Raw genomic sequence first — 12550 nt, 5'->3', positions numbered from 1 at the left:
AGAATAGCTTTGGAATGTGTGAAAATACAGGTGACACATACTATAGTTTTTGTAATAGTAGTGACATGTATGCTAGTGATTTTAAAAACTAATTTATAAGAGTTTTATCTGGTTTTAAAATATCAAGAGGTTTTATGAAACAATTTAAAATTTAGCATCAGATGGCATCACACTTATTACTCAGCTCTTGCAAGCAACCAAATATAGAAGTTGGTAGTTACCTCCTCACCTTTCAAAATTTTCACTCCTACTCATCTGATCATATTCTGGTGTTCTGCTACCAGATGCATTATTTTGTGTTTTATAACTTGTATTAAACTGGGGAGAGCACATCAAGCTGTACTCAGTCACTCATAATATTTTCCATTAGTTTCATCAGATAAAGTCAACAAAGGGATAATAATTCCTAAGAAAGGTAAGGAGAAAAGTTATGTAGCCTCAGGAAGGTACCCATCAAAAGGGGCCCAGTGAGATTAGAAACATTTCATGCTTGGGGGGAAATGAAAGATTGAAACATGGAGACCAGTGTCACTTACTTCCCAGTTTTGCCTGGGGCTGGGCCAGGTCAGTACTGCCATCATTGTACAGAGCAGAGTAAATTGACCTACTTTTCTGAAGATGTCATATAAAATTTACATGATCTTCAGAGTCTAGCAACATTATATTGAACATAGACTTTACATCTGACAGCCAAAGGTTAGTAATACTAACATTTTCTTGAGTAAACAAACTTTCATTACCTAGGTATAAATATATCACTTTGTCTCATGAGGTCTTATTTGCAGTAAACTTTTTTCCTGGTAAGACTTTGAATTGGTTTATTGGTCATAGCCACATAATGTGAAAAGTGTAGGTATTGGACTCCATCTTGAAAGCACAAATACTGCATTAAAGTAAAGCTGCCATACAGGATTAATAATGCAATGTTGTGTTTTAAAACATGTCAGATTCTCTTAAATGAGTCTTTCTTCTTTAAACTTTAATCAGCTGAGATAAATGTTTTTTATTTGGTCTTAACTGTTTGTCACAAGACAATAAGAGACAGTCAGCCAATGAAATAAATTGAAGTGCTGCTCTGGTTAGGTAGAATTGGAATTTAATGCGGTTACAGTTGGTTTAGATATAACTGAATATATATATATATATATATATATATATATATATATATATATAATTTTGCATGGTTGTATGACATCATGAGAAAGAAAAGAGACCTACCAAATTTTTAATTGGCTAATACTTAGAAGTATTTGGGTGAACTTAGGTATAATGTTTTTGTACCTCTCCCCAAATATAGTCTATTCCTTTTTAAAAGAAGTTGTAATTAAGAGTATTTTGAGTCATGCATATTAGTGATATCAAGTCATATTTAAATCAAATTAATGAATATTAAAAAGATATTGCATCTAAATCCCAAAAGGGGATAATGTGAATTATATTCTACAGCTCAACTTGGAAGTCCAGCTGTCACAGTGAAATCTCTGTCATTGAAATAGCTCAGAAATAGACTGCATTCATATTTAACCCAATAGCTTTAGGCATTCAGAGATATGGAGTAGATGAGATAAAAAGTACCATATCAAAATTAACATCAAGCCATGTGTTATCCTTCTGGAGTTTTAGAGTCATTTTTAACATAGATAGTAACTTGGTTTGAAATTTAAGCACACACATACACAGAGGTTTGCTACTTGGAGAGTTCCGTGCCTGGGGGAGGGGAGGTGACAATTGGTGCATTCAGTATATAATACGTGTAATGATAATAAAGTTGATTGGTTGAACTCTGTAGCTTTTTTTTTTTTTTTCTTCCTCTTCCTGTAGAGTAGTTCAGCCGGGGGTGGAAGGATTCTCCCCCATCTTCACCCCCCACCAAGAAGGCGTAGGTTGATACCATTTTTATTGTTCTGCTGGGGTGGGAAAGAAACCATATGCTTTAGAATTTTGAATGGCTACACCAAAGGGAAGATTGAAGCAGGCCCTCTTTCCCCCTTCCTACCGGACTTTGAGGTGGGGTTATTCTTCTAAATGTTCTGGCAGACTCGGGGTTAGCTTAATGCTTCCACCCCGGGGCAGAGAGGTGGGTGAGGGGAAGAAACGTCAAGGGCTTCAGAGGCGCTTGGGCTGAGTGAAGCGTGGAGTGGGAAGCTGGTGTCTGAAACCCACCCCTCCCCTGGATGCCAGGCAAAGGTAATGAGAGTCGGAGCCAGCTGATGCCGCCGCTGCTGCTTCCCATTTCCAGGGTGAAATTTTCACAGCAGCTAATTCTAAAGGGAGGAAAAATCCCTAGCCAGCAGAGAAGATTCTATATCACCCAACACAAGCTATCTAACCTTTTAGGCAGGCTTTTCAGAGAAATCCTCGGTTTAAAAGCCAGCGTTCACGATCCAAAAATACAGGACGGGAATCAGAGCTGGTATGCAATGTGAAAAGCCTCCTTACACTCTCTGAGTGTTTGAAACGATCCGATGAGCATAGGAAGTGGCTGCCAGCGCTCTGGCGGCTGCTCGTGCCGCCGCCGCCGCCGCCGTTCCTCGCAGAGGGCTGGACAGAGCCAGTCCCGGTTTCAGCACCTCCGGCGCTGGACAGCTCTCTGCACGCCGCACCGCCGCCCGCCTGCTTTCTCCAAACACTCTCGCTTTGCATTACTGGAGATGCATCTAAATTACGTCCTGTTCAACAACAAGTAGATTTTTTTTTCCCCCCCTGTACGGGAATTACAGTAGACGATTCTCTCAATTAAATTGCATTTTCTTCATTACGGATTTGGCAGTCAGGCGTATTTATCCCGATCTCCCCCCCACCCCCCCACCCTTTGCAGGAACGAGTCTTTGGGAACCTGGTCCACCCAGGGATGTAAAACTGTGCTTACCGATGCATCCCATACGAAATGCTTATGTGATCGTCTCTCTACCTTCGCCATTTTGGCTCAGCAACCTAGAGAAATAGTAAGTAACAAAGGGAAAACACGGCTTTAATGCAAAGGCAGGGACATTTTAAATGGGGAAATGGAAAATGTTGCAGGGTGGCAAAATTGGGTTCGTCTCCTCCTTAGCTACAGTAGCTTGGTGAAATGAATTCTAGTTGGTGTGCTATAACTAAATTCTACTCAATTTTATGTCTTCTAACTTGAAATTTCTGCAGTATAGTTTTGAGGATGTGCTCCAATCATATTGCTAATGTGCTGCAAACTTTCAAATAAAAATACTTGTCAGCTTAACCTTTATTTTAGAACTCTAAAGCTGTTCTGGGGAATTTGTGAGGTTACTGTTGGTAGTAGAATGAAGACCCCAGACACTATAGCCAACCACATTGCATATCTGCGTTGGATATTTTCAGTACAGGTTTTCTGGGGTGTCCTTGGATATTTATTTTTTAAAAATTAAATGAAATTTTTATGAAAGCAGAGACTGTCAGAAACTGTAAAATCATTCCTTAGAAGTATATAGGTTTGTAAAACTAGTTTCTGAAACAGACAGTTGTATAAACTGTCTGAAAGAAAAAATAATATTCTCATCAAATGTACTTTGAAAAATTATTTCAGAAACTGAAGTGCTGAAGAATAATTATTAAGAAAAATGTGACTTTCTGTCTAAATCTGGCCTAAATATGCATCACTCTTTTTACTTATTTTGATAACCAAAAATGTCTATAAAATTGATTGTGCATATCTAAGATTTGGAACACACTTGATCTTAAAGTGCATTTCTTTAAACTTCCAATACTGAAAATATGAAAAACAGCAGATTTTATTAGTTAGTACCATGTTAGTCTCTAAAGAAAGAAATCTCTTTGATCTTTATATATGTTTTAAAAGATATAAGGCTTATTTTTCAAGGTCAAGTATTTAGAGACTAATATTGACATTGTGAAGATTATCTCTATATATTTTGTTCACAGAAAAAAAATCACAAATATATTCTAAGGTCTTACACTTGAAACTTGATTTTCTTCTATATTCTTAGAGACCAAGCTAGTGAAATTAAATGAGAGAATACTTGACTTAGAACAAAGTTGTCAGAAGTCAGAAAGTTTGAAAAATTTTCAATATCTAGGTACCAGATTTGGATAACATAATGGGACGATCAAAGTAAATTTCACCAAAATACATTTTGTGAAATAACTGAACTGTAGTTAGTTGAAGAAAAATAAATACTGATTCAAATTTCAACTAGATAAAATGTAACATGTTAATGTTGACCAAGTTGTAGCTTCAGTTATTTATTTTAGAAAGCCGTAAGTGGGTATATGCCACAATCAAGCATTGAAAACTCCTAAGGCCTTCATTACTTCACAGTGGGAAAGAGGGAGTAGCTAGAATTAGCCATTTTAGAGGTTGAGAATATGTGAACAGAGTGGTTACTGGGTAATTATCTGGTTACTATAACAACTATATTGGCTATTTTTGAGTGTTAGGATAGTTTTGTTGAGTTTAGAAGTTATTTTAATTTATTTTAAAAATTCTCTCTCTTTTTTTTTTTTTTTTTTGCTTCTTTTGTTTAATTTACAGATCATGGAATCCTCTAGTACACCTTCAGTTACCCTAATTGTAGGCAGTGGCCTTTCTTGCTTGGCCTTGATCACCCTAGCAGTTGTCTATGCAGCATTATGGAGGTATGTAATCAATTAATACACTAGAAATGGAATGTTCGGTTATTCAGAGTTAAATCAAGGAATATAATAACTATTATAAGTCTCATGTTTTCTTAATTTACTGAAAGAAGTACTTTGAAAACAGAATTATAATTGCCGTGATTGAGCTATAATAAATGAGCTCAATAACACTAAATACGTGTTTACTTAATTTTCTTGTCTGTATTTTCCTATAATGGGAAAGTAAACAAAACACACACACACTTTTATTCCCAATTCAAGTGATAGTAGCCATCAACAAGTTGCTTACCCCCAAACATGGTACTCTTAATACCCCAAGTTCAGTCTATGTGTTGTTTATATTTATCCCAACTGCTATTGAGCTTGAGAGTTTAATGGTACAGTCAAATTAATTTCTCTGTTATAGAAATATGGCCTCCAAATGCTTAAGTTTTAAACACATGCTTTCAGTGTGTCCCAATGTGTAAAGTCTTCTATAATATTAATGCATTAATACAATACCATAAAGCTTTAGAAAAGACTTCTCAGCTGAATGTTTCCAATAAGTCAGATTTTGACAAACTGATTTTAAAAAGTCATAAAAAAACATAAACAAGGGGAAGTGATTGAAAAATACTGTTCTATAATATGTGAAATTACATCTGTTTGACATTGTATGAAAATTTAGTAGATCTCTAAGATTTGTTCTTGTTCTGTTAATGAGAATTAGACTTGTGAAGTTTATTATGTCTACTGACATATTGATAACTAGTATATAACTAAACTTCCCAATAAATTTTCAAATGTTAAACATTTTTATATCCATTTTGATTACTTTAAAATGTTCTAAAAACAGTTACCATATTAGCAAATAAATAATTATGTATTATTTCCTGAATATTTGAAATATTAAAATTGCAATGGTAGCCAGGCCTAGTATTTTACTTATCTTTTACTTAAGATAAAAAACAATTTCATTGAAAAATTAATTACAATTTAATAAGGAAAGATCATTTGATTTAACATCCTTTTTTTGAAAAAAAATCATTGTTCTCCATTATAATTTTTACTCTTTTGAGGACAAAAATTAATTGTCCAGGATATTATATTGTCAAAGATATTAAGATTTTCATGCTTCATACAAAAATAAAATATGTACACATTCTTAGTCCATTGGTACAGATACATAATAGAGGTCCTGCCTTCCCATGCAGTGTAGTGAAATACCAAATGAGGGAATCTGATAATATATGGCCAGGCTCATGAAATGAAAGAAATGCTTGTTCTAGGCATAGCATTGTAGACAGTAGAATCCAGGGTTCAGGACTCAGTCAAGCAGGCATTGTCCTGGTAATACAAGAGCAAGATAAACAAAGGCTGGGAAGAAGACTTTCTCTCCCACAATTGCCTGAATGGTATTTCTCAGGAAATGAGGCAGTGTTCATGGGCCAGGATACTAGGTAATAGTATCACAATTCATCAATGGCATCATAAGTCATACTCACTGAAGTATTCAGAACCAAGTTCCCTTTCTCAGTACTTAGGGTTCAGCCACCAATTACACCTTCTCTTCACGCCTCAATACATATGGCTAACGCTAGCACAAACACTGCTAGTATAAATGATATATAAAATATAGCAAAGAAGTACAGGATTATTTAGTCTGTAGGGAAGTTTGCTCTAATCAAGAAAATCCAGGAAAATCACCTATTGCAATAGCTTTCTAGGAATTACCACCTGAAAGGATCTATCCAAACTTGACATGAAACTGAGAAGTTTAGAAGACAGTACTAAGAAACAATATAAATGTGAATTCCTAACCGTTAGTGGCCATCAACTCATCGTCTACAGGTAGAAGAATTGAAGTAATATTAATAATTTGATAGAAGTTTCAAGATTCATAAACTATTAAGTGAATCTTGTAGCATGACGAATTCAATGCATTTTGTAAACATTAAATTTACCTAGTAACATTCCTGTATGATAATACTCATGTCAGGATCTTACTGCCTTTTTTTTTCTAATTAAAGGGTTAAGTTTTTTTTGCTTTTCTAATGATGTGTAAAATGTGTGAACATCAGAATTATTTTGTATATAATATACCACTGTGAAACTTGCTGATGTCTCATGTAGCTCATTAGAAATATTCATCAAAAAATGAATCCATTGTTACATTCTCTCCATCTACAGAATGTTCTGTAGAATTACGTTATTACATCACAGAGCAACTGAGCATGTCTTTTAATCCATGTATTGAAATGATGCATTCACAAATTTTGTTTAAAACATAAAGCACATTTATAAAAAGTTTTGAAAGTTGAGACATTTTATAGCAATTTTTAAGGCAATAATGTCACAATGTTAATGAAAATGTAAACATCTAAAGACTCTTCAGGGTGGTCAGTCTAGGTCTTCATTACCACGAATTTTCTATTTACTGAGCAAATAATATCAATGAAAGCCTTTCAGTAATGTCATCTGTGTACTTGTGCTGTCATGGAAGCCTTTAATATCACATAAAGGGTCAACTGTGTGCAGCCCTTAAACGTTTTAATGATACATCCCCCACCCACAAACAAAGAAACAACTTAATATTTGATGATGTTTTCAGCATCCCAGTGTGTGGTTTATTATATTTTTAGATACTGATGATGCAAGGACAAGATTAATCTACTCTTGAGGCCATTTTTTATTGAGGGTCCATCTAGGTTCATTCTGTTTGTTCTGTGAAGAAAGGAAGATTCTTTTATATTAAAAAATTTCTTTGTATATTTTATTATTACTCTTGTTTTTGTTTTGCTTTCTTTTCTGAAACATGTGATGGAATGTAGGACCTCTGCCTAAGTATTCCTCACAAACAGAGAGAAAGAACTTTGATAGATTTTTACCTTCCAAAGAGTGCTTCCAGATCTCTGGCACCCCCATGGAACACTGCACAGGGAAGCCCACGCTGTGGGCTGTAGACAGTGATTTCATGTTCTAACACAAATTGAACAGTCTCAAATACACAGCAAGAACAAATATGTCTTTTTGTTACTGTCACTCAGTGATTTACCACAGGGTACAGTAAAGCAAGATAGCTGCTACCCTTTTAGGGTAAACAGCTGGTAGAACATTTGATTCTGAGCAGTTTTCTCCATGGCTTACATTCTTGATGCGCTTAAAAATTATATGACAGACTGTATATAAACACTTCTTCATACGGGTAAAATATGGCAGGCTCCAACTAATTTTCCAGCCTAATGATGAATTATCATTTGTGGATTGGATTAGATTTTAGCAGTAAAGATTCATTTTCTTTTTTCTTGTTTTGGAACAATTATTCAGAAAAAGAAAAACATAAAGAGTAAGAGCCTAACTATATAAAAATACTTGAGCGAGTGAAGAGGTGGATGAAAATTGTTCATGGTTTCATGAAAGTAAAGGCATCTTCCTAGTAAATAAGGGGGATATTTTAGAATCTGTGTGGGGTTTTTCTTTTTGGTTTTCAGTTTCTACTGGTTGATGTAAATGATAATTAGCATATTACTTATACACAAATAGGAAGGTAATGATACTAATTGATATCATTCTATGAAATTTTATACTTCTAGTAAAAAAAGTTATGGTGATAACAGGTGTTCAATTTAGCTTCTGTCAGAAGTGCCATGTTGTCCACACTAATGTCTAAAGAAAAATAAATTTAAGGTCTCTTGGACATTATATGTCACTATAAAATTGGTTCTCTAAGAATAATCTTCTTTAAAAACAACTTTTTAAATATTTTTTCTCATGTAAAGGCTTCATGTTAGTGTCTTTTTCTGGATGAATTCCACCAATTTGCATAAAAGAGAATTTCTCATCTTTCCGTTGAATTTTAAAGTTGGACACTTTCTCTCTCTGGCTAGGTACATACGCTCTGAGAGGTCCATAATTCTGATTAACTTCTGCCTGTCTATCATCTCATCCAACATCCTCATCCTGGTTGGACAGACTCAGACACATAATAAGGTATGACTGGTGATTATTCTGCTTCTCCTTCTGTGTTTATGTTGTGACATAAAGTTGGCTATTGATAATCTAAACGTTTATTCTTGATAAAATAGGGAACTTCTGATGAAATTATTTTTAAAAATAAAAATATTTTATTTGTTTCTGAATGAAAGTATTGGTTATTCCAGTCCAGAAATATATTCCCTTGGCTTAATTTCTTGGGGGTTGAGAGGCTGTTTATAATAGTAAACATATGTGTTTATTACACATTATGTCAAAGATCTATGAGTTCAAAGCCTTGGAACATCAAAAGCACAAATTTTAATTCATTACCCTAATTGTAATAGAATTTCCTGTGTTTTGATCTAATTTATTAACATACTGATTCCTAAAATTCAACTATAAATTGCTAACTAGTGTAACATAGCGGTTGAAAAATCCACCAAAAAACTTATTTTAGACAATAACTGAAGACAGTATTAGGAGGAAGTGACTCTAGATTTTATGCCTTTCAAAAAGTTTTATTAGGCAAAATGTATTTTGATACTTAAACAGTTTTGTACTTCTTTAACTGTGTAATCACTTTCAGCAGAATGTAAAATATATGACTTGAGTTGAATGACCATGTTTTTTGAGAAATGACTGTCAGTCTTTTTGCTAAATGACTCTGAAATACATTCCAAGAAACCCATAATAGAAATCTTAAATTAACTTACCCCAACCTCAAAGGAATTCTGTTAAAAAATGCTTTGATAATATTTGCTGGTCAGTTTGTGGCTGTTCTTTTCTTAATTTTTTTCCAAATACTAAAGTCAATAATTGAACTTTTCCCCTATAAGCTATCATTTTTAGGACATCCAATGCACTTTTCAGTAGGTACTTTTGATATATTAGATATTTGTAGGACATGCATCAACATCAAAGATTATGGATAGTTTGTTTATTTTGCTAACTTACACTCCTACAAATCTGATTCCTACCCAAAGAATACAATTTTGGGTCTAGAGAGGCCTGGGAAAGTGCTTAGGTGATTCTGATGAAGATTTTGTCTTGACCCATATTACCCTAGGACTGTGGGGAGGTGGGGAGGGGGGATAAGCGGAAGGTGACTAACCATGAAGGACAAAAGCAAAAAAGAGAAAACAGTAAGAGCCCAATAAGGAGCCTTGTAGAAGTAAAAAGCACTTTCACCTTTCACGTATCTGAATGTTTAGTTCTTTTCCCATTTCTTTCCTGTGTCTTCTTAAAAAAAGGTGAGACAATGTAAAGTCTATTAAAATATATTTCAGGGCCACCTTCTGACTATTTAACCTAAATTTAACAAGAAATTCATGGGGAAAGGAAAGTCAGAGGAAGAAAGGAGAAAGACCACAGTGAGGGAGATGCAGTTGGAATTGGGAGGGGAAAAAGAAGTGTGCAGAGTAACCAGCAGAGGGGAAATGGATGGGGGTAGGCACAAGCAAGCTGGGAAGGGAAGGAAAGGGTTGGGGATGAAGGAGGGGAGACACCCCATGAGCCCTGAGCAGTGAAGAATCCCTCATCTCACCCCGTCCTCGCTGTTCACCAGGCAGGACCTCAGATCCTTTAGGAATGCTCCTTCACTTGTTCATACCTGGTCACAATTCTTTAACTGTTTGTCCTTGAACCTCCGTGCAAAGAAGGAGAGCTTTCCTCTGAAGTAGAAATCACTTACTGGGTCTGGGAACCAGAAAAATTCAAGCTAGAGTTAGCTTGAGCTGGTAGTTTGTTTTGTTTTGTTTTTTCCACCAAAGTCTCCCTGTCATTTTTTACCCTCCAAACACTCTTGAGTTATGTCCCTCATTAGAATATGGAAAACTCATTGTCTTCAGTAGGAAATATGCTTTTAAAACTGCTTTAGGCTGTCTGGCAAAGTTTTTACAAGTTCTGAGCCAAATGGTCAAATACTAGAATACAAGGTTTACCACATATTTTAGTGGTTGTTGTGTATTTCTGTTGGATCATTGCTGTTCGATAGAAATACACTGTAGGCCACAAATGCAAGCTATGTATGTAATAGTGATATTTTAGTAGCCACATTAAAATAAGTAAAAATAAACAAGCAAAATCAATTTTAATAATATATTTAACTCAGTATATCCAAAAGATGACCATTTTAACATATAAGTAATATTTTTAAATGTTAATACAATGTTTTAAATTTTTTTTAAAATAAAGTCTTCAGAATCTGGTGTGTGTTTTATACTTATAATACATCACAATTTGGGCCAAGTGCATTTCACGTGCTCAGTGGCTACATGTACCAAGTGACTACCATGTTGTGTAGGTCTAAATGGTAATGATACTTAGAGACTAAAGCAGTCTTGAGAAATTACATTCTGCTTGCCCATTTTGGCTTTTCCAGGTTCTCAATGTCCTGTTTTTTTTTTTTTTTTTTTTTTTTTAATTAAAATGTCTGCTAGATATCTATGAATATTATGAACATCAAAGGCAAGATGAGACAAGTCTAGTTTTACGTTTCATTTCTAATTATGAAGCATGGCCAGCATGGGCTTGGTTTAAAAAAATAAAAGGTCAGTTTAGTTTTGTTTCTGCAGAATAGATTCTATATGGTTTTGGGATCCTAATGGTTCTGTTCCAGATAGACTGTGCTGATTTCTGCTGCTACACTGTTGATGTTTGTGGGGAGGAGTGGGGGATAGGTGGTGGTGATGATAAAGAAAATGAAAAATTATTGTTTTTCTCTCATGCTATGTTAATTTTGCTTTACTAGCTCTGAGTAGATGATCTTGCAAGCCTAGGACAATCCACTATGGAGTGACTAGGAGAGAAAAATATAACACACTAGGATTTTATTCTTAGTCACTCTCAACAATATCAGGTTTCCAGGGGAAATAATCATATATTTTATTAAGATACATGTGCTGAATTCGATTAAATTGACCTCACTTCATTTTAAATATATGTGAAATAGCAGTATGTGAAAAGCCATACCTGCTTCACTGTTTGGAGGATTAATGATGTCTCAAAAAAAAAAAAAAAAGAGAAAAAATACCAAAATGTATTATCCGTACAAACTCATGATCTGTATAAGCTCCAGGACAGTATTTTAAAAAGGTAAAATATTATCAGTGGGTACAGTATATTTTTTAGGGTGTGTGTAGGATCCCATCGCTGCTGTGGGCATTTTGTAATTGATCAAATTCCTATCTTTGATTTCCCTGATAAAGTTTGATTGATGCTTTACCATTCCCCACTTGGAAAAATGGCAACAACTGAGAGGGCTTCTTGATGAACAGGTTCTTTGGTACTGCCTCTGAGAGTTGTCATGGCTAGTTTGTGTGAAAACTGGTATTTGATACTGAGGTCCAGAATGGTTTTGAAGTGTCAGACTGGGATCTTTCTCCAAATTGCTTGTTGAAATATAATTGATTCAATTATCTCACTACTGAGTATCTCTGCTTTCTTTTGAAACAAGCTGAAATGATCCATTGTTTAAAATATGATGTATTCAAATCTTTGAACTATAGATTCAATTGCTGGCAGCAGAGAAAAGAATCAAATGTATTTCTTCTATCTCTTCTTAAAATGCAGTTATAAAATGTAATTATAACTGACTTCATTATATTTCAAGTTATCTTATAAAATGTCATTGCCCTTTGATTTCTCTGTGTATTTTAAATTTCAACCAGGATGTTCCTTTATCACTTGAATGTTGTTTATTTTTAGAATTTCCTTTGTACCTTAAAGTATGCAAATGCTTTTGTTGAGCCATGTAGACTATTTTAGACCTACTATTTTGCAGAAGGTGAAGGTTATTTTGGAAACAGATATATTCAGAGAATAGTTTTCTTAATCACAAAAATATATATTTACCTTCTTCTAAAACACTTTGAGATGATTTATCATATTAACCATTTTATAGCATTCTTTTTAACTGATAGAAGTCAAATTTGGTAAAACAGTTGGGTATTCTTTTTTTTTTTTTTTTTTTGGTTAGATAATGGTG

The 12550-nt window shown here is 34.4% G+C and overlaps 1 protein-coding gene across 1 annotated transcript in view; it reads left to right on the top strand.

Annotated features, from left to right (window-relative positions):
* Positions 1–12550, top strand: part of ADGRB3 (adhesion G protein-coupled receptor B3) — an 802747-nt gene that overhangs the window by 648286 nt on the left and 141911 nt on the right. The window contains exons 16-18 of the mRNA XM_059942117.1: positions 2819–2945; positions 4508–4611; positions 8478–8580. Coding sequence (XP_059798100.1) covers positions 2819–2945; positions 4508–4611; positions 8478–8580 — 334 coding nt within the window. The remainder of the gene's footprint in view (positions 1–2818; positions 2946–4507; positions 4612–8477; positions 8581–12550) is intronic.

The sequence above is a fragment of the Balaenoptera ricei genome, chromosome 12 (genome assembly GCF_028023285.1).
Source record: "Balaenoptera ricei isolate mBalRic1 chromosome 12, mBalRic1.hap2, whole genome shotgun sequence".
Taxonomy (NCBI): Eukaryota; Metazoa; Chordata; class Mammalia; order Artiodactyla; family Balaenopteridae; genus Balaenoptera; species Balaenoptera ricei.
The sequence above is the reverse complement of the archived record's forward strand: the minus strand, read 5'-3'. Positions and strand labels throughout refer to the sequence as shown.